Genomic DNA, 18,887 nt, shown 5'->3' on the forward strand with positions numbered 1-18,887 from the left:
GTTGAATTGAAAATAAGCATGAAATATGGTGAAAATCGGTTAAAAGTGACAATAATGGGTTGACATATGCAACATTAGGTGGAAAAGGTGGTGGAAAGGGTTTATAAGTGCTGAAAATGTCTGGAAACTGGTAAAAATGTGCAGAAAAGGCATTGGAATTTGATGGAGAAGTGGCACAAATGGGAGCAATGTAGTAAAAATGCATTAAAAGAAGCAAAAATATGACAAGAAAAAGTGATGAAAATAGGTTAAAATATGGCGAGTTTGGTGTAAGTTGCAGAAAAAGGGTAAAAATAAGCAAAATGAGCTCAAATTGTACAGAAAATATTCTTAGTTTCTTGAAGGCATCTGGTCCACTATATATTATTGGTACGGTTAGGATGATGAGGGTTCCCACTGAAGTATACTTCCAAGTTTCCCAAGATGCATTTGGAACCTACGACGACAAAAACCTGAATCACACTGAGGCTAAACATCTCTGTTGATGCTCCACCTTTACTTTGAAAGTTCTGAAAACATTTTAAGCGATAAAGTGACCAAGTAGAATATCAACATGTGCTCATTTCATCCATAAAACCTGAGAAAACATCTCATTTGGAGATTTTCACAGTCCCTCCATTTACTACTGACAAAACGTCCAGTTAACTTCAAAATAAGAGCCCTATTTACAAAAGGTTAAAAAAAAATTAATGGATGACAAGAAGAGATGCTTTTATTTTGAAAAGGGGATGTTTGATTTTTAGCTTGAAGCCGGTCCCAGCACCATTTTACATTCCGCTCGCAATGCATCATGGGACGGTTGAGTATGACTAGTGTGCTCACTGTGCATACTTAAAATGTCCCCATACAGCAAACCATTGGAACATTTAATCGAATATGTTGTTTTAATAAGTGGAAAGTCTCTCTTTTTTTTATATCTATAATTCAATTCTGACTAGTTATAAAAGGAACCGTAGATATATAAAATAAAGTTGTTACTAGTAACAATTATATTCTCACCTTATACAATTCCAAACTGACATATCAGTAATTTAATTTATGATATCTGAAATGTAAGAACAATTGTAGATATCTACAATTAACATTATGACTCGTAAAAAAAAAATGATATAATGTGGCATGTGGCCTTGGAATTGTAACACGTCGAATTAAATTGTAGATATCTGAAATTTAATTTGAATGGAAGTCAATGGGACATTTCCTTTCAGATATCTACAATATAGATTTCCACTAGTGAGAATATAATTGTAGATATCAATCATTAGAATTGCAACTACTCAAAACTACATTATGGATATGTGAACTTGGAAATACAACATGTCAAAACTGAATGATAGATATCTACAATTACAAGTACCACTATCTATTAAACGTTAAAATGGCTTTCCATAATACATCTGGGTATTTCTCGCGCACTCAATTGTTTCATATTAATAATGTGAACACACCACACACTCATTTACGTTAGCGTGACATTTCGAACACAGCCTAAGTCTGAACACTTTGGACGGTAAAAGCAGCTCCGTACATGCTTTTAGCGCGAATCACAACCCATGTTATAACCATGTTATATATATAACACGTATCCACTCCACTAATGATGGATCCAGAGCAGAACACACAGCAGATTAAGTCAAACTCAATCACACACGCACAAAGGAATTCTTTGAATTCATAAACGAGTGCTCGTAGTTTAACTTGAACAAAATAAAAATGTCGATCAACAGCTACTGCGACACGGAGTCGACTGTGTCGCAGCTCGTCCATCTTTTCGTCACACAGTAACAGAATCTCTTACTGCACTCCAGAGTAAAATTTTCGACTTCTTCTTCTTTTGGCTCTTTGAAGACGGAGCATTTTTTGTCAATTTCAAGCTAATCTTACAATAATCTCACCTGGAGATTAAAGACATGACCCTATATCATATCCTCCATGGACAATCTTTAAATAAAGCCCTATTTTCCCCCACTGAGGCCTTTAGTTCTCAGAGCTCAGGCTTTAGGGAAGGGAATCGAACCCTCTGTGTCTGGACCTGTTCATCCCATAATGCTGAAAAATGGGAAAAGCTTCATTCAATTCCAGCTTTTTTTTTCTTCTTCTTCTTCTGTTCTTTGGATGTGTCTAAGGCTTAACTAGCCAGCTGTTAGCATCCTCCAGGTCTTCCGTGTCCAGCTCCTCGTTCTCATTCAGGGGCTCCGGGGTCCGACGGGACAGGTCCCGAAGGAAAGCCGGGGAATAGGCGGGAGGCTGGGAGACGGACTTTAATCCGATTTTTCTCTTCATGAGATGAAACTGATCCCGGATGAAGTTGTAGAAGTCGTACTCGTAGCGCATGCGGTGGTAGAGAACCTGCAGCGCCTCCAGAGTGGGTGTGTGTTTACGCACCGTCCCCGTCATGTTCCCCATTTTCTTGTAGTCTGTTTGGAGACAAATAACAACAATTACACCAAATAAACATTTTATTTTATCTATATATGATTTACATACTAATTCACAATCAGCTTTGGGGGGGTTTTTTTTCCTCAGAGAGAACCAGGGTTGGGGTCAGTTATAATTGTAATCACATAATTCAGTGGTTCCCCAACTTTTCACACCTTTACCCCTTCAGACTTTTACCCTGAAGCCATGTACCCCCCTATTCCTGCACACTTAAAAAACATAATCATGTAATGTCATATACAATGTAGCCCTATAGGGAATATATATATATATATATGTTTTTTTTTTTTTTTTTCATATTTGCATTTCCTGAAAAAAATGCAAGTGAGGATGCCCTAGTGTTAGCATTACCCTAGCATAAGCCAGTATTGGCCTATCATTAGCATTAGCTAGAATCACTTAATTTAAGCATTAGGCTAGCATTAACCTAACATTAACATGAACATCAACACTTACCTAGCATTAATATTAACATAACATTAGCATTGGCCTAATAATTAACCTAGCAATAGTATTAACATGACGCTGCTTTTCTTTTCGAGGTTTATTTCATTATTTAAACATATTTTTTGTGTTTTCTTCTTACCAGGACTTTTGTAGATGTTGAGTACGCCCGTAAAGTAATGAGGTAAAAGCCTCTCCAACATGAGCAACACATCCTCCAACTCCTCCAGGATTCCAACCAGGAGATAGTTGTCCAGCACGTTCTGCTTGGCCCTCTCCAAAGCCCACACTCCTGGTTCTCTGTGGGAGGACCACACCAACAGGTTCATTCTTACAGCCATGTTTGAGCTGTGCACAGTAGATGTGTATTTCTACCTGCACTGAGGATGCTGTCCACAGAAGTAAGGAATGATGTAGAAAACCCGTGGGTTGGAACACTCGGGGTAATTCTCCAGGATGCAAACGTTGATATCCTGAAATCACAAATATACATTTTTAATTAACATGTAAATAAACTCACAGTTATCATTAGCCTGTATTAAAAGTAATGCAAAGGCATGAAAAACTCATTCCCACCACTAGATGGAGGTGTTTGTCTTCAAATTACCTCAATTCTATTCAGTCCTAACTTTTCCTGATGACCTCAGCTGCTGTCAATCATATTGTAATGCACACGTGTCAAACTTAAGGCCCGGGGGCCAAACATGGCCTTGAAGAGTGTCCAATTTGGGCCGCAGGAGAATGTAAAAGATGACGTCGAGGAAAATATCAACTATTTCAGTTGTAGATACACAAATTCAATAAACTCCACAGTTTTCCCATGATTATATCACATTTTGAATCTCAAATTTCTTTGAAAGAACTCTAAATTTTTTTGCAAAATCCTGCAAAACCTTTGACAAAATGTAATCAACATGGGTCACAAAACCAAGGATATTTAAAGTATAGATCCTGCAGGGACTGGAATTAATAACGTATAGCCTGGATATTGTTAAAAGAATCAATAAAAACAAAAGAAAGAGGAGTCAGTGTTTAGTTTCACCGTCTCCTTAAACACCGTTAGAGAGTCAAAGAAGCAGAGTGTGGAAGACGTTAAATCTGGAAGCATAAAACAGAAACACAGAGTGGAAGTGATACTTCTGAGGGCGTTTTCCTTTCCTTTTTACAAGTTGTTGGACCTTTTGGTGATATTATCACCCATATATAACACATAACTCTATTAGAGCTCCTGTCTGCACACTTTACAGTCAGAAACACTGCTTATCTCCACAATGGTTTCCAGTTACAATCAGTGGAATGCAGAGTAATTAGTGATCTAAATCTCTACAATGGGACAACTGGGGCCACGTTTTCAGAGCAAAGAAGGTGACACTGAGGTCATGTTGCACAAAACTGTATTTTTAAACCAGCAGGAGGCAGCAGTAATAAGCCTTCGATAACAACAGTTATTGTGAATTACATTACCGGTAAATACACCACGTTCATGTGACTGTTTTGACCTAGATTTACCTGGTAAAAGCAAACTTGACGTTAAATAAGGGGTGACAAGTCAAATTCTATAATACATTGTGGTTTTCAGGTTTTTAGTTTTCCATTTGAACAAAAAAAACTGAATAATCATCTTTTATAATCAGAATCAGAAATAATTTAAGGGGGAAATCACTTTGTCAGAGAGGCTTGGGAAATACTGTATGACAAATGAAAAGAATTGACACTAAACAAAGAAAGAAAACATATATAATTAAGTGAAAGACTGCTAATTAAATAAGGATTAAATACAAGTGCACACAGTAGAAATAAATTAAATATAAAAAGATTTAATTAAATAAAAAAGACAACAGTAATAATACAAATGTACAAATATAATACAGATATAAACAAGGAACGAGGAAATGAAATGAAATAAAATAGTCCAATTTGTCATGCAATCACTGAATATTTTACACTTTATTCATTTTGTATTATATGGCATAATGTCAAAATTATTTGTAGTTTATGTGTGTGTGTTTCTACGTAAAACCAAAAAACACAAATTAAACAACACATTAAAATGTTAACTAAATTAAATTAAGCATCTTAAACTAGGCCTGGGTGAGATTTATATCAAACACTACTCAGAAACTAATAATATCTATATTTATTAAAGTTTTATTAATGACCTGGGTGAAAATATTGCATTTAACAGCTACATTTTTCTCTACTATGGTTCTCTCTTGCTCTGTGTGTCGCTCTCTATTACACTCATGGTCAAATGGCCACGTAGGATTTACTCACACATGCCGTCCATTGTTCTAATGAGCGAAAAGAAAGCCAAACTAAGCAGATGTTTGCAGCTGGCTGTTAATAAAAGATTTTTTTTTTTTTTTTTCACTCCAACTAGATCAAAGAAAATTCTAAATATAATAAACCACATTCACAAATGTCAACACAAGCTCAAAGGGAACAGCTGATCAACTGTCATACTTTGTGGGCTCACTTGATGAGAGCTAGAGCAGACATGGGCAACATAAAATAACACTAAATGACACACAAAACAACAGAAGTTACAGAAAAATGCACAAAGATGACTAAAATAATACTAAATGACAACAAAAATACACCAACTGACTGCCATGACACACAAAACGACAACCAAAAATACAAAGAATGACAAAAAAATGCACAAAATGACAACAAAACACTCAACATATGCCAAAAACACATAAAATGACAATAACGATACACAAAATTACACTAATACACACACATGAAACAACAAAAATGACAGAGAAATATACAAACTGACTCAAAATATACACAAAATCACAAAACTAAAAATCCTCAGATCAGATAAAATGACACATTTGTGGCTCTCGCTGTGATAAAAGTCATTTTTCTCGACCTCCTGCTGCTTTCATGCTTTCTGTGTCACTTCAAGAGTTTATTATGAAGAATATACTGTATTATATGTAAACTGACTACATTTAAAAACAGGATATCCACTGTGTATTACAAAGAAAATGCAACATAGAAAGTGACTAAAGGTAAATAATAAAACCAAATATGTGAGTCTGGCTGTACGGCCTAATTGGATCTGGGCTTTGGGGATATTGACCTCAAATATACTGTAAATAAATAAGATGATGGTAAATTCCTTATTATTACTAAAACAGTAGCCTTTGCTTACACAGACACACACACACATGTGGTACCAAGGCCACGTATAATTTAGTGACACATGCTGTCCCCAATCCTAATCATCATGTGATCCTAATGAGAGTAAAAGCCAAAATGAGCTTATGTTGATACAGTGCAGCTGGTTGTTAATTAAAGTGTATGTGTGGTCATTTTCACCAGAGATTTAAAGCCAGAATCCAGTTTCTGGATTATATATATATACATATAAACATGTTGATTTTGTTATTTATCACAGAAATGGGCAACTTTTATCACTTTTATCAAAGCGGAAGCTGCAAAAATGTGATTATCTGATCCAAGGGCCATATTATCAATCTGAGCAATAATACAGGGAAGAACAAATGGTTGTGTATTATTGTTGCTGTTGTTTTGTGTGTTTCTGAAGTTATTTTGTGTATTTTTTGCTTATATTGTGAAGTTTGGTGGTCATTTTGTTTATTATTTAGCGCATTTTGTGTATTTTTGCTTGTTTTGTGTTTGTCATTTTAGATATTTTTTTCTTGTGTTGTGAATTTTTGATGTCATTTTTTACATCTTTGTTTATTTTGTGAAGTTTTGTCATTTTGTATATTTTTCTGTGTCTGTTTTGTGTGTTTTCCTGTTATTTACGGGTATACGTGAAGTCATCTTGTGTGCTTTTGGGTAAAATTTGCATATTTTTGTTCTCTCTTTTATATTTTTGTATAACATTATTATGATTGTTTGAATAATTTTGTCCATGTTTGCTGTAGTTTTGTTTGTATTTTTATGTCGATTTGTGTGCTTTTGGAGTCATTTTGTGTATTTCTGTTGTCATCTTGTGTGTTTTCCTGTTACTTTTGTGTATACTTGTTGTCGTGTGTGTACTCTCTTTTCATTTTGTGCATGTTTGCTGTTTTACGTAGTTTTTTTTTGTATTTTTATGTCATTTCGTGTGTTTTTGGGTCTATTTTGTGCATTTACTTTGGGGGCTGCATAAAATTGGACCGATTACAGATAATTTGAACTATTTTCTCTTCGAAAAATACAAGTTAAAAGCAGATTAAACACAAGCGAAGGATGTGACCTGCAGGAATATGTATTTCGGCGGTTGTCCCTTAGGCAAACAGTCCTGGGAGACTTCTCGCTGCTCTGTTGTTGCTAATGACAGGACAAGCTATGACACGTCTCACACACTTAGTCAATCCTCTCTCATCACGCACACATATATTTGAGTCCGAGTGTCGTTGCGTTACTTTTTGAGAACGTCAAATTAACTAACTGATGATTCAAACGAGGAGCTGTGGGAATCCCCCTCCACCAGTTATGAGTTTCCTTCAGCACCTTTGTATATTGTATATGTAAAACGTTGGGGTGTGTGTGTGTGTGTGTGTGTGGGGGGACTGACGGAAAATCTGAGGCGACCACAGGAATTTCTCAGTAACACGTGCATCAGGTTCCCTGACAGTGTTCTTTCATTGACACCTCAGCTCAGAGTGGGCGGGGCTAATACACACCAGGCAGGGGACACATTCATGGACGGGGAGAGAGTACTGAAAGAAATACACGTAAAGATATTGTCTGAACTCAAATGTCACAGACAGGGTTGGGGTCAATTACATTTTTCAGTTACAACCACGTCTTCAATTATCCATGTTCAATTACAATTCAATTACGTTTAGCTACCAGCATTTTTCCTAATTAGAATTAAATTACAAAAAAAAATTACTTTCAGAAAGTCAATTACAATTATGTTCTCAATTACTAAAGTTGAATTATAATTACTGAGCCTGAAATACATAACCTAATAAAAGTTAACCTTCCTCTTGTGTTAGCTTTCTGTTAGCATCTCTAATGCTAACGGGTCCTAAATCAGCTGTAAAATACACTAAAAACAAATACCTATCATCTGATTTATTTCCTATCTATTGGTTTCATTGTTAGGCTTCATAATCAATGAAAATATAGGTTTTAATATTTATGGTGTGGGCGTGTGTCAGTGTACCCCTAGATTTCAATGTTTTTTAAATGGTAGATGGTGGGAAAGCTTGATATGAATCATTATTTAATAATTATTAACTACATATGTGTAGAACTACATAAAACTGTAACATGGTTCCACAATTTTGCATTCAATTATATTTGACAATTCTTATAGAATTTTCATGGCAATTACAAATACAAAGTCAATTATCTGAAATTACAATTATGACAGCAACAAATTATTTGAATGATCAATTACGCGATTACAATTATAATTGACCCCAACCCTGAAATACAGATTAAAAAATAAATTAATAATTAAAAAATCAAGCTAATATTGAATTAAAACTGAGCTGATTAGCAGGTTTTTTATGAGCCGCAAAACATGTCCTTTTTACGACTCAGGGTGTGGAACTGTTTGGTTTACACTTCCACGTACAAATGGCAACGACAACATTCAAATATTAAATGATAAACGTCATTGGTTTTGTGACAAATTTTTATTTAATTTGGGGACATTTAGTGAAATAATTGGAGGAAAATTGCAGGACTTCTTTGAACAATTTTCTATCATTAAATATAACTGTCATTATGTAATGAAAGCATGGGAAAATAGCAAATACTGTATGTGGACGAGAGATATTTTCAACTACTTACAGTAATACCTTATATCAGTGGTCTGCAACCTGTCACTCTGGAGCCTCATGTGGCTCTTTGATTCTTATGCAATGGCTCCCTATAGCTATAAAAAATATTAAAATAATAAATTGTTATATTATTACGGGGATATTATTGATACATGACATTCACACCAAATAAAATCATAATATAACAATTTGTAGCCCTAAAAATAAATCACACGTGCAATAAACTCTGACACCTCACTACTTCACCTCCTAAAACATCTACAGTGGTTAAGCTTAAGTTTTAAATCCCTGCTATAATAACTAAACTAACAAAAAGACTATTTTGGAAGAAAATAGAGCTTTTATTTGTGTGGGGAAAGATTGAATTAACTGCCAACATGCCAGCCTAATATGCATGCTTGATATGTTGCAAGAAATTAGCGTGTTAGTGTTGACGGACAAGAGCATGTGTTGTCAAAGTCAAGTTATTTTTTTGTAGCCCTATAAATACATCAACTACAAAAAAAAAATATTGTTTAGATAGTATTCAATATATTTTAAACCAAGTACAGAATTTTATACACTATATTTTCTTCATTGAGAAGGTATTTTTTTTGGCTCTGGAAGGACTTCCAGGAATCCAGGTAAGATGAGGCAAAACGGCTCCTTTGAGAGTAGAGTTTACAGACCGCTGCTTTATATTGTTAGATCTGCATGTGTAAACCATGATGTAGCTTTTCTGTTCTCTGCCGTTTGCTCGTTTGAACATTTTACGCCACGTGACAATACTTTTCTGAAAGCCCAGCCAAGTGTTTTTCATTCGTCTAAATACGTTACTTTCTTCCATAGCTTTTACATTTTGTGCAGCTGTTTGAGATGTTTGTTTTTCACCGCACACATTTACACCATGCTTATTTCCGAAAGTTAGCGATGTAAGGTCCTAACGACTAAATCTCACTCTGAATGAAAAAAAACTGAGCCTTTCAGAATGTTTAGGAAAGTTCCTTGGGTTAAATGAACACACAAACAAACACACACACACACACAGTCACAGGTAAACCAGTCCACAGCACACAGCCTTAGTTCCCCCCCCTTTAACTGTAGCGAGGGGCCCCCTCGGTCCGCATACTTTAATAACTCAACTCACATGGTCCACAACTCCAGGGATCGCAGTGCAATACTTAATTACAGCCAGTCAGACTCAGGCCAGAATGACATTCACTGCTGCTGCTGTTAGCCGCTAAGCTCCGCCCCCTCTCAGCTCTGCGTGTGGAAGGAATGACTGTAGAGAACATGTGCTTACATCCCTGGTTCTAACCAATGTTTCCATGCTAACTTTAGTTCAACCTCCGATCACTACTGTATACTTTTCTCTTTTAGCTTTTTCGTCTTCTCAAATGTTCCGACTACACGATAGATCAGACACAGACAACCAGCGTCCTGGGGGCCACATGTGGCCCCTCATTTTAAATTTTTAAAACAAATTGTATTTCAAGAAGTTGGAAGGATAATAAAGACTTACATAATACATAAAATAACAAAAAAAAAAACACACAAATTGAAAGCAAAATACACAAAAAAATTCCAAAAATACACAAAATGACAATGAAAACACAAAAAACACATGACAGAATAGCTTCAAAGACACAAACTGTAAACAAAATTACACAAAATGACAGAAAAATACAGAAAACTGCAAGCAAAATACAGAAAGTGACCCCAAAAACGCATAGAACAACAACATAAATGCAGAAAATAACAGAAAAATACACACAATTACAACAAATACACACAAAGTGACTAAAAACCACAGACAATATTGATGCTTAGATCAATCATTATTCTAAATGCTGACATTAACGCTGATAATGTGGCCCATCCCTACAATAGATCAATCCACGTTATCAACCTAAACTGTATTTACCTGACTTCTACGGTGGCAGTAAGGCTGAAAAAGTAATGATGTGCTGTAAAATGTGAATGTGATGCCACAGGGATAAACATCTCTGTGAAGAAGCACACTTCAGATGTTGTGGATCGGGGTCTCTAATTGGAGTTGGGATGAAGCTTGAAAGATTGGGTTACCAACAGGGTGCCTCAGCTTAAAATTACCCATCATGCATCAGAAAAACCACACGTGAAAGTTACTTCAAGGGAGTTGAACTTATTAATAAATTGATTTCAAATGTGTCTCTAGGCAAGAAACATGAAAGCATTACATAGAAGGAGGAGAAAGAAGAGAAAGAAGAGAGAAGACGACAAACAAGAGAAGAAAGAAGAGAAGGAAGAATTAAAAGAAGAAGAAGCCAGAAGACAAATAAAGAAAGAAAGGATGAAAGAAGAGCAAAGAGAGAAGAAGAAGAAGAGGAAGACAAAGAAAGAAAAAGAAGAAGAGGAAAACGGAGAAGAGAGAAGGAAGAAGAGAGAAGGAAGAACAAGAATAAAGGATAACAAAGCTTTCTTTGTTATCCTTTATTTAAAGAGAGAAGAAGAGGTAGACAAAGAAAGAGCAAGAGGAAAAGGAAGAAGAAGAAGAAGAAGAAGAAGAAAGAGCAAGAAGAACAAGAAGAGGAAGAGGAACAAGAGGAAGAAGAAGAACAACAACAACAACAAAGAGAGAAGGAGAATAGAAAGACAAAGAAAGAAAAAGAAGAAGAGTAAGACGAAGAAGAGAGAAGACAGAAGAGAGAAGGAAGAACAAGAAGAAGAAGAAGAAAGGAGAGAAATAAAGAAGAAAGGATAACAAAGATTGAAGAAGAAGAACAAAGAGAGAAGAAGAAGAGGAAGACAAAGAAAGAGCAAGAGGAAAAGGAAGAAGAAGAAGAAGAAGAAGAAGAACAACAACAACAAAGAGAGAAGGAGAATAGAAAGACAAAGAAAGAAGAAGAGGAAGAAGAAGATGGAGAAGGAAAAAAAGAGAAAGAAAGAAGAAAGAAGAAGAAAAAGTGTAAATCCTGATAAACCTTTGATGTCAATCCTAAAGCCAAAGACATTGAACTATCTGCTGTATGTCTATATATATATAAACTCCTACCAGGTATCTTTCATCATCTTTCATCCCTGGCGTTCTGATCTGATGGTTCTGTTCTCCTCTCCAGTCTCCAAAACGACGGAAGAAATAGTTTGAGAGGAAGCGGTTGATTGGGTCTCTGACGATGTTGATGTAGACGGGCTGTTCTATTCTGAACCTATGATTAAAAAATACACATAAAGATCAGATATAGATCAAATACAGACAACTAGAACCGTGGGTAACAGTAAATAAGTGGATGGGCACCTGGTGAAGTTGAGGAAGTGAACATGTCGTGTGAAGAGGAAAGGCTGAGGGATGCTGCTGATGTTGTTCATAAGATCAACCTGGAAGATAAAAAAACAGAAATTAGGACACAATTTAAAACCCAGGAGATTGTTGGTTTTCTGTGGGAATTTGCATGTTTTCCTCGAGGCCAGATGACTACCTTAGAGACAAAAAACTTGGCTTAGAGAAAAACTTTGTCGACTGGGGCTAAAATTGCATTTTGGGGCCATTTTTGAATTGATTTGAAGCCCAAAACTGTATTTAACTTTAATGTATTTATCATGTCAGTCCTCTTTATATGAAACATGTCAGCCGTTATAGAGGCAGTGATCATCTGAGAGTGAGCGGGTGAATGTGAGGCTCTTATACACGTTCTATGTGTGCCAGTTACATCTTAGCAGCTCTATTTGGACAGTCAGCGTAATACGTATACTTGTTTATGTACACAGGGTCGTTAATCTGAGGCACCAGTCATACGTTGGCTTCACAGCCTCCTTCTTCTCTATAACTCAGTACATTTCCACTTACTGTACACTGTGGAATCCACCTACTGGCAAAGAAAATCAACCTAATTTATCTCAGAAAACTACTATTGTCACACCAAATAGAAGAAAATCTACGTATGGCGTTTGTAATCCCCCCTCTACACACACACACACGTCTGTGACTGTGCAGACACTGAATGAATTTAGCAGGTGTGTGTGTGTGTGTTTAGTCAGCTCCTCCTCAATAACCAGGCAGCGCTACAGGGAGAAAGTAAAGAAGAAACGCAGATTCCACGCATACCTGCAGACGCCCCCCACCCACCCCCACCACACACACACACACACACACACACACACACACTCACTCTCCCTTTTTCTGTTCCTCATCAAAGGTTCAAAAACCACACCAAGTGTTTTAACTACTTCCTATAGATGAACTGAAAACTCCTTGTCCATTAATTACATTACTGACATTTTTTTGTGCTCCTAGATGTTTCCAAGATTATCTATAACTTTTTATAAAATAGCCACTTCTGACCTAAAAAAAAATGTATATGCATTTCATTAAAAAGTAATCATAACAATACTGGGTCATTCATAATAAAACTATGAGCTATTTGTTGGTTAAGTGTTTGTAGATGCCATTTTTATTAAAATAATACAATCATCTATTGTTTTAAACTTATTTTTGGTGGACGTCCGATTATTTCGACGCAAATGTTCATAGAAGTTTATATTGTGATTATTACTGACTCAGATCAACCCTTTCTTTAGGTATGCTGCCAACGGTTTAGACTGCAGCGGTGACCTCTCTCACTCTAAATAAATATATATATATATAATATTAACAATAAAGTGATTGATATTGTCAATAAAAACCAAAATACATTGTACCTTTCCAATACATTTTTAAAAAAGTACATAAACCCTGACTGTCTTGATTATGGGCGGGGCTTCGGAAGCAGTTAAGACACGCCCAGTAATATTCTACAAAATTTCCAAAGAACAATCTATGCCAGAGAAATCAAACTCATTGGCCAAATACAGAGCAGTTTGATTTCCACTTCTATTTACAAATTAGACAAAGTATGGAAGGCATCAACAATATCAAAGCAATAAGTGATAGATACTTAAATGTCCTTTGATTTTTTTGACCACTTTTAATTTAATTTTGAGGGATTTTGTGGAATAATTTGAGAAAAATTGCAAGAGTTCTTTTTACAACAATTTACACAATGATTAATGATGCGGGCCTTATTGGATGCTCTGAAGGGCCAGATTTGTCCCCTGGGCCTCGAGTTTGACACATGTGATCTATGCTATGCTAACTAACTACTCAATCCACAGATGCTAGGTTTTTATAGGAGGGGCGGAGCCAACAGTGATGTAGTAAGAAGCCACCAAAACATCACAAACCAACATTCTCAGCCAATAATAGCATAAAATATCAAGAGTTGGAATGAAATCAATCAACAACTCTATTTAATACATTTGTTTTCAGCAGAAAAAAAAATAAAATGTGGTTTTGGGGGTTAAAAACGCTGCAGCACGCCCCGACTTCTCCATTGGCTCGCAAAATTCCACACAAATAAGGCACCGGGAATTCTTGGCGCACAAAACATCAACCGTGGGCAAAGCCATTAACACACAGTGACGGAGCCAAGAAGAAAAAACCTGTCCAACAACTGCTGCCCTCAGCCAGAACCACAATGATGATGATGATGATGATGATGAGCCCACAGCACCTCTAAACTTAGGCGACACGGGGCTGGTGCTACATGAGTCAACACAAACACACACTGGAGTACACATTCAAATAAACAGACAGAAAATAGAGACAACAGCCGACCAGAAGTGTAAAGAGTTCTGATATATCCTACTAGGGCTGGGCGATATGGACCAAAACTCATATCTCAATATTTTTTATCAAAATGACGATATACAATATAAATCTTGCTATTTTTAGCTTAATAAAGTCTTAGCAGAAAGACATTTATGGGTTGAATTTGCTGATGAAAAACGCCACACAAGCACATTTATTAACTAACAGCTGGCCAATATGTGTCACTTTAGTCTCTTTCTCCTATAGGGGACAGCACGTGTGAGTGAGTTCTGTAGTGTGGCTCTGTTAGGGGAAGTTCTGGGTTAGAACGCATTTAGAAATCCATCCAACTGTGCTTTTCAGTAACGAAAAAAACAGCGACTGCTAAAACGAGTATTTTTAAACAAAATAGGCTATAAAAATATGTATCTCAGAAATATGTAAAGGACACTGTATGACCACACTTTATGGTAAATATTAATATTAAATTATTGTATGATGTGATTTGTGCTGCAATTGTATAAATAAAAACAAGTTAAAAAATATAGGGTAACACTTTATATTAAGGTACACCTATTCACTCTTATACTGTAATTAGTCAATATTAAGTACTTTTTAATGCCTTATTCTTGTGATACTACCACCTTATTAAGTCCATCACATCTTGAGATCATAATTCATATACAACAACTTCCTTACTTCTAATAACTAATAATTCTTAGTTAATGTCTTACTGGTTGTTTAATAAGGTCATGCAGAATAAGGCATTAATAAGTACTTAATATTGACTAATTATTATACCAAATACAGTATAGATATATCTCGATTTAGGCGATACTGTCTATATTTTCTAAATCGCCAAAACAGAAAACTTGATATATCTTGAATCACTTGATATTGTCCAGCCCTAATATCCTACTCAAGCAGAAGTACTGTTATGTAAAAAGTAGCTCAATTAAATAATACTCAAAGTAAGAGTTATTTCATGTTTATTCTTGGTAATAAATCTTGGTACGGTTCCCGTGCATACAGTAAACATCTCATGTATAAACTTAAAAAGGAAGAGATTAAATCTTTATTTTATTTTCCACAAAGGCATCTGTATAAAAAAAAAAAAGTTGGTCAAAATGTGAGATTCTTTTTTTTTTTAATAAAACACCACCAACAAATTCAATTAAAAATAAAACAGTTTTCAGGCTCCGTTGATCAGAATCAGAAAAGTTTTTATTCACCAAGTACAGTTTAAAAACAGCGCGAGGAATTAAAGTTGGCAGTTGGCGCGAAAAACCGAAGACAAACCAGAAACAATAATAAATGTAAAACAAAAAAATAAATAAAACTACTCAGTAACATTAGCGTGTAGAAATGTAACAAATGACTTTACGTCTTTTAAAATGACATATTTAGAAATATACTAGTCAAAAAAGTAAAAGTACCCATAAAAGCAACTCAATTCAAGTAACGCGAGTACCGGTAATCCATTACTTTCATCATACAACAGAATATTTAATAATGTCTGACCATAAGTAGAGGCTTCACAGGATGTGAGTCACTGCAGTTTAACAAGAACATGACTGTGTCTTCTTAGATTTTCAATGGTAACATAAAATTAAAAAAATTCAAATAAAAAACCATTGCATCAGAAAAACATGTATTTTTGAAAACATATGTTAAAGGCACACCGTGGACTTTCTGACCTAAAGATTTGACCCATATGTGTTATTTTAAATGATTCCTCAGGACAATATACTGTACAGCGTTTGACAGTATCAACGCTCCGAGTATGTAAGTTTGGAGAGACGGACCGTCATTGGCCAGGTCATGTGACCTTTTGCTTAAACCTGGGTTAAAGCTTGAAATTGTTGAATGACAGAGTCTCATTTACTTTTTATTTGGGGAATTGTTCTATACATTTTAACTCTTGAGGACAATCACAGCAATTAAGTTACACTTTTGACAATATATCTGATGTCTGCAGCCATTTTTAAGTGCATTAAAAAAAAAAAGAAAATCGAAATTCAAATCAAAAATCGAAATTCGAACCAAAAATCTAATTTTTCTTCAAATAAATCGGAGATTTATTGCCCAGCCCTAGGCCCAAACATGTTCCAGACCCAAACTGGCATGTCCACCAGATAGGATGTATAGCAGATATTTTTGTACATTCTGAGAGAGTAGGTGGAGCTATACCACATTTAGAACCACACAGTTATTATGTGATGTAGTTCCTGAGATATTAGAAGCTGAAAATGGAAGAAAAACAGAAAATCAACACATACTCCACCAGTCACTAAATTGGCCATATCTCAAAAAGTATTCATCTGTGTCTATTTATTAATCACTTAACAACTGGGAAATAAATTAGAATTTTTTTGAGACTTAAGTGCGTGGGATGTCCTGAAAATGTGTTGGAATGACATGGAATGACCTGACCACAGTGCGTTATTAGGGAAACAATCTCTAAAGTCAGAGTTCAGGGGAGGAAAGAGGAGATGTCTGCAGCACTCGTAGTTCTTGTTACTTTGACATGTTATGTTTAAAACAAGCTTTTCAGATTACAGTTGGCTGTGTTACCAGACATGTTAGAAGACGTATCACTGCAGAACTCTGTCTCAGTGGCCAACGGCAATAGTTCCTTCCCTTTTTTTTTTGTGGGAAATTACGCAATCAGTTACAAGAAGGAATTTTGGTAGTTGTTGGTTTCAAGTCCAGATTGTGTCACACTAAAATTCCTTTTCCATTTCTGAGGACTTTTCTTACCTGTTCATGTTTAGTGAGACGCGTTTTATTATGGATGTCGGCAGAAACCAGGTTAAACTGGTGCTTCTCGGCCAGTAGCCTCAGTAAGATGACCACGGTCCGGCTGCCGCACTTCCCCACGCGGTTATAGACCACCTGGCTGGGAAACGGGAGCACCTGCAGGCACACACACACACGCGCACACACACACACACACACACACACACACACACACACACAGACAAAAGAAAGAAAATGAAACACCAAATAATATTAAACAAGGAAGATAAAACAAGTTGAAACAAACTCCCTCTGGATTAGTTTCCCTTCTTTTTCTATCTATGACCTTTGACCTCTGGCATCTACCCTCCCCGGGGCTGACCTCGGTTGACCTCACAATACTGCGTTTGAGTTTTTCAGCTGTGAAATGCCCAACGACTGGGCGTCATGCTTTCATCTGTTATCGCTGAGTGCTCACTTTCCAGCTAAACATAATGAGTCATACGCTGATGCTGAATCCAAAGAACAGTGACGCAACATTGTGCATCAGTAGTTTACCGTAAAAACACGCACACACTTGTGATTTAACTGCAAATGATGCGATGACTCAAAACAAAAGGCGGGGATGTAAAACTCAAAAGTGTTCCCGTTTCTGACACTCGTACTGAACGAGAGTCATTTTAAGACAAGGACACAATCTGTGGCTCTGGAGCCTCATGTGGCTCTTTGACTCTTTTGTGATGGCCCCCTATAGTTTAAAAAAAAACAAAATAAAATAAGGAATTGCTATTTCATAAAGAGGACATTGATGAATAATGACAATAACTTCAAAGAAAATGATGATAAAACCATTTGTCAAGCTAAAAATAAATCACATTGTGCGATACCAAAAATAGCACCTGTGATCCCTTGTAAGATAACGAAAACAAAAAAAAACACTATTCTGGAAGAAAATAGAGATTTTGTGTGTGTGTGTGTGTGTGTGTGTGTGTGTGTGTGTGTGTGAGTGTGTGTGGAAAATTTTATTTAACTGACAACATGCATGCTTGATATGTTGCAGGAAATTAACAATTAGCATTTGTTGACCGATATGATCATGCGTTATCAAATTCCAGTTATTTTTTGTAGCCCTTCAAATACATTAACCAAAAACATTAACAATATTGATAAGTTTCGGTTGAGGAAGGACTTTAATCCAGGTGAGATTTAGACAAAATGCCTCCTTTAATAGTGAAATTTTGCAGACCGCAGCTTTAATATGAGTCAATGTTCACACAAGTATCCTAAAAATACTGAGAGTGGAAGCTGGAGAGATGGAAAGAGAGGAAAGCATCCAAAAGAAATCCCCTGCTGGAGACTTTAGCTTTTGATCAGATGAAGACATAGTGTAGGCCTCACAGATCAATTAATCAAAGATCATTTACTTAAAAAAAACATACTGTATAAAAGGTTGAAATTGTCGCTCGAATTTTGATTTTAATCTCCACCGGAAACTCTCTCTTACTGACATTGTTGAAAAAGTTTTGCAAATTGCATTGTGGGATGTGGAGTCTCATAGACGGTTGCACAGAAGTGTTTTTACTTCATTATTACTGTGATTTCTTGTGTTTATCGCCAGTAAAAGTAACCAGGGATACATTTTTGTTGAAGATTTTACTCAACGAGACGTTCGATTTTCACAACTTCCAGTCCACGAAAACACCATAAATGTGTTGGGAAGTCATTTTTGGAGGCAAACACAAGAATTCACAGTAATAATGAAGCAACACCTATAATAGTTTCACTTTTTGTGCGTTCCACCACGACTTTTTAGCTTAAAGTATTTCTACTGAAACCTATTTTGTAGAATTGCATCTTATTAAAACACTTACACAGGGTAAATGTTATGGTTAAGGTGATAACTCCCATTAAAATGC

At 35.9% G+C, this 18,887-nt stretch overlaps 1 protein-coding gene across 1 annotated transcript in view; it reads right to left on the reverse strand.

Annotated features, from left to right (window-relative positions):
- Nucleotides 1-237: 237 nt before the first annotated feature.
- usta (uronyl 2-sulfotransferase a) overlaps nt 238-18,887 on the reverse strand; it is a 54,842-nt gene continuing 36,192 nt past the window's right edge. Inside the window, exons 3-8 of the mRNA XM_028440401.1 lie at nt 16,993-17,148; nt 11,905-11,984; nt 11,662-11,815; nt 3,259-3,356; nt 3,026-3,183; nt 238-2,417 (exon numbers count right to left, since the gene is read on the reverse strand). Coding sequence (XP_028296202.1) covers nt 2,122-2,417; nt 3,026-3,183; nt 3,259-3,356; nt 11,662-11,815; nt 11,905-11,984; nt 16,993-17,148 — 942 coding nt within the window. The 3' untranslated portion in view covers nt 238-2,121. The remainder of the gene's footprint in view (nt 2,418-3,025; nt 3,184-3,258; nt 3,357-11,661; nt 11,816-11,904; nt 11,985-16,992; nt 17,149-18,887) is intronic.

The sequence above is a fragment of the Gouania willdenowi genome, chromosome 24 (assembly GCF_900634775.1).
Source record: "Gouania willdenowi chromosome 24, fGouWil2.1, whole genome shotgun sequence".
Taxonomy (NCBI): domain Eukaryota; kingdom Metazoa; phylum Chordata; class Actinopteri; order Blenniiformes; family Gobiesocidae; genus Gouania; species Gouania willdenowi.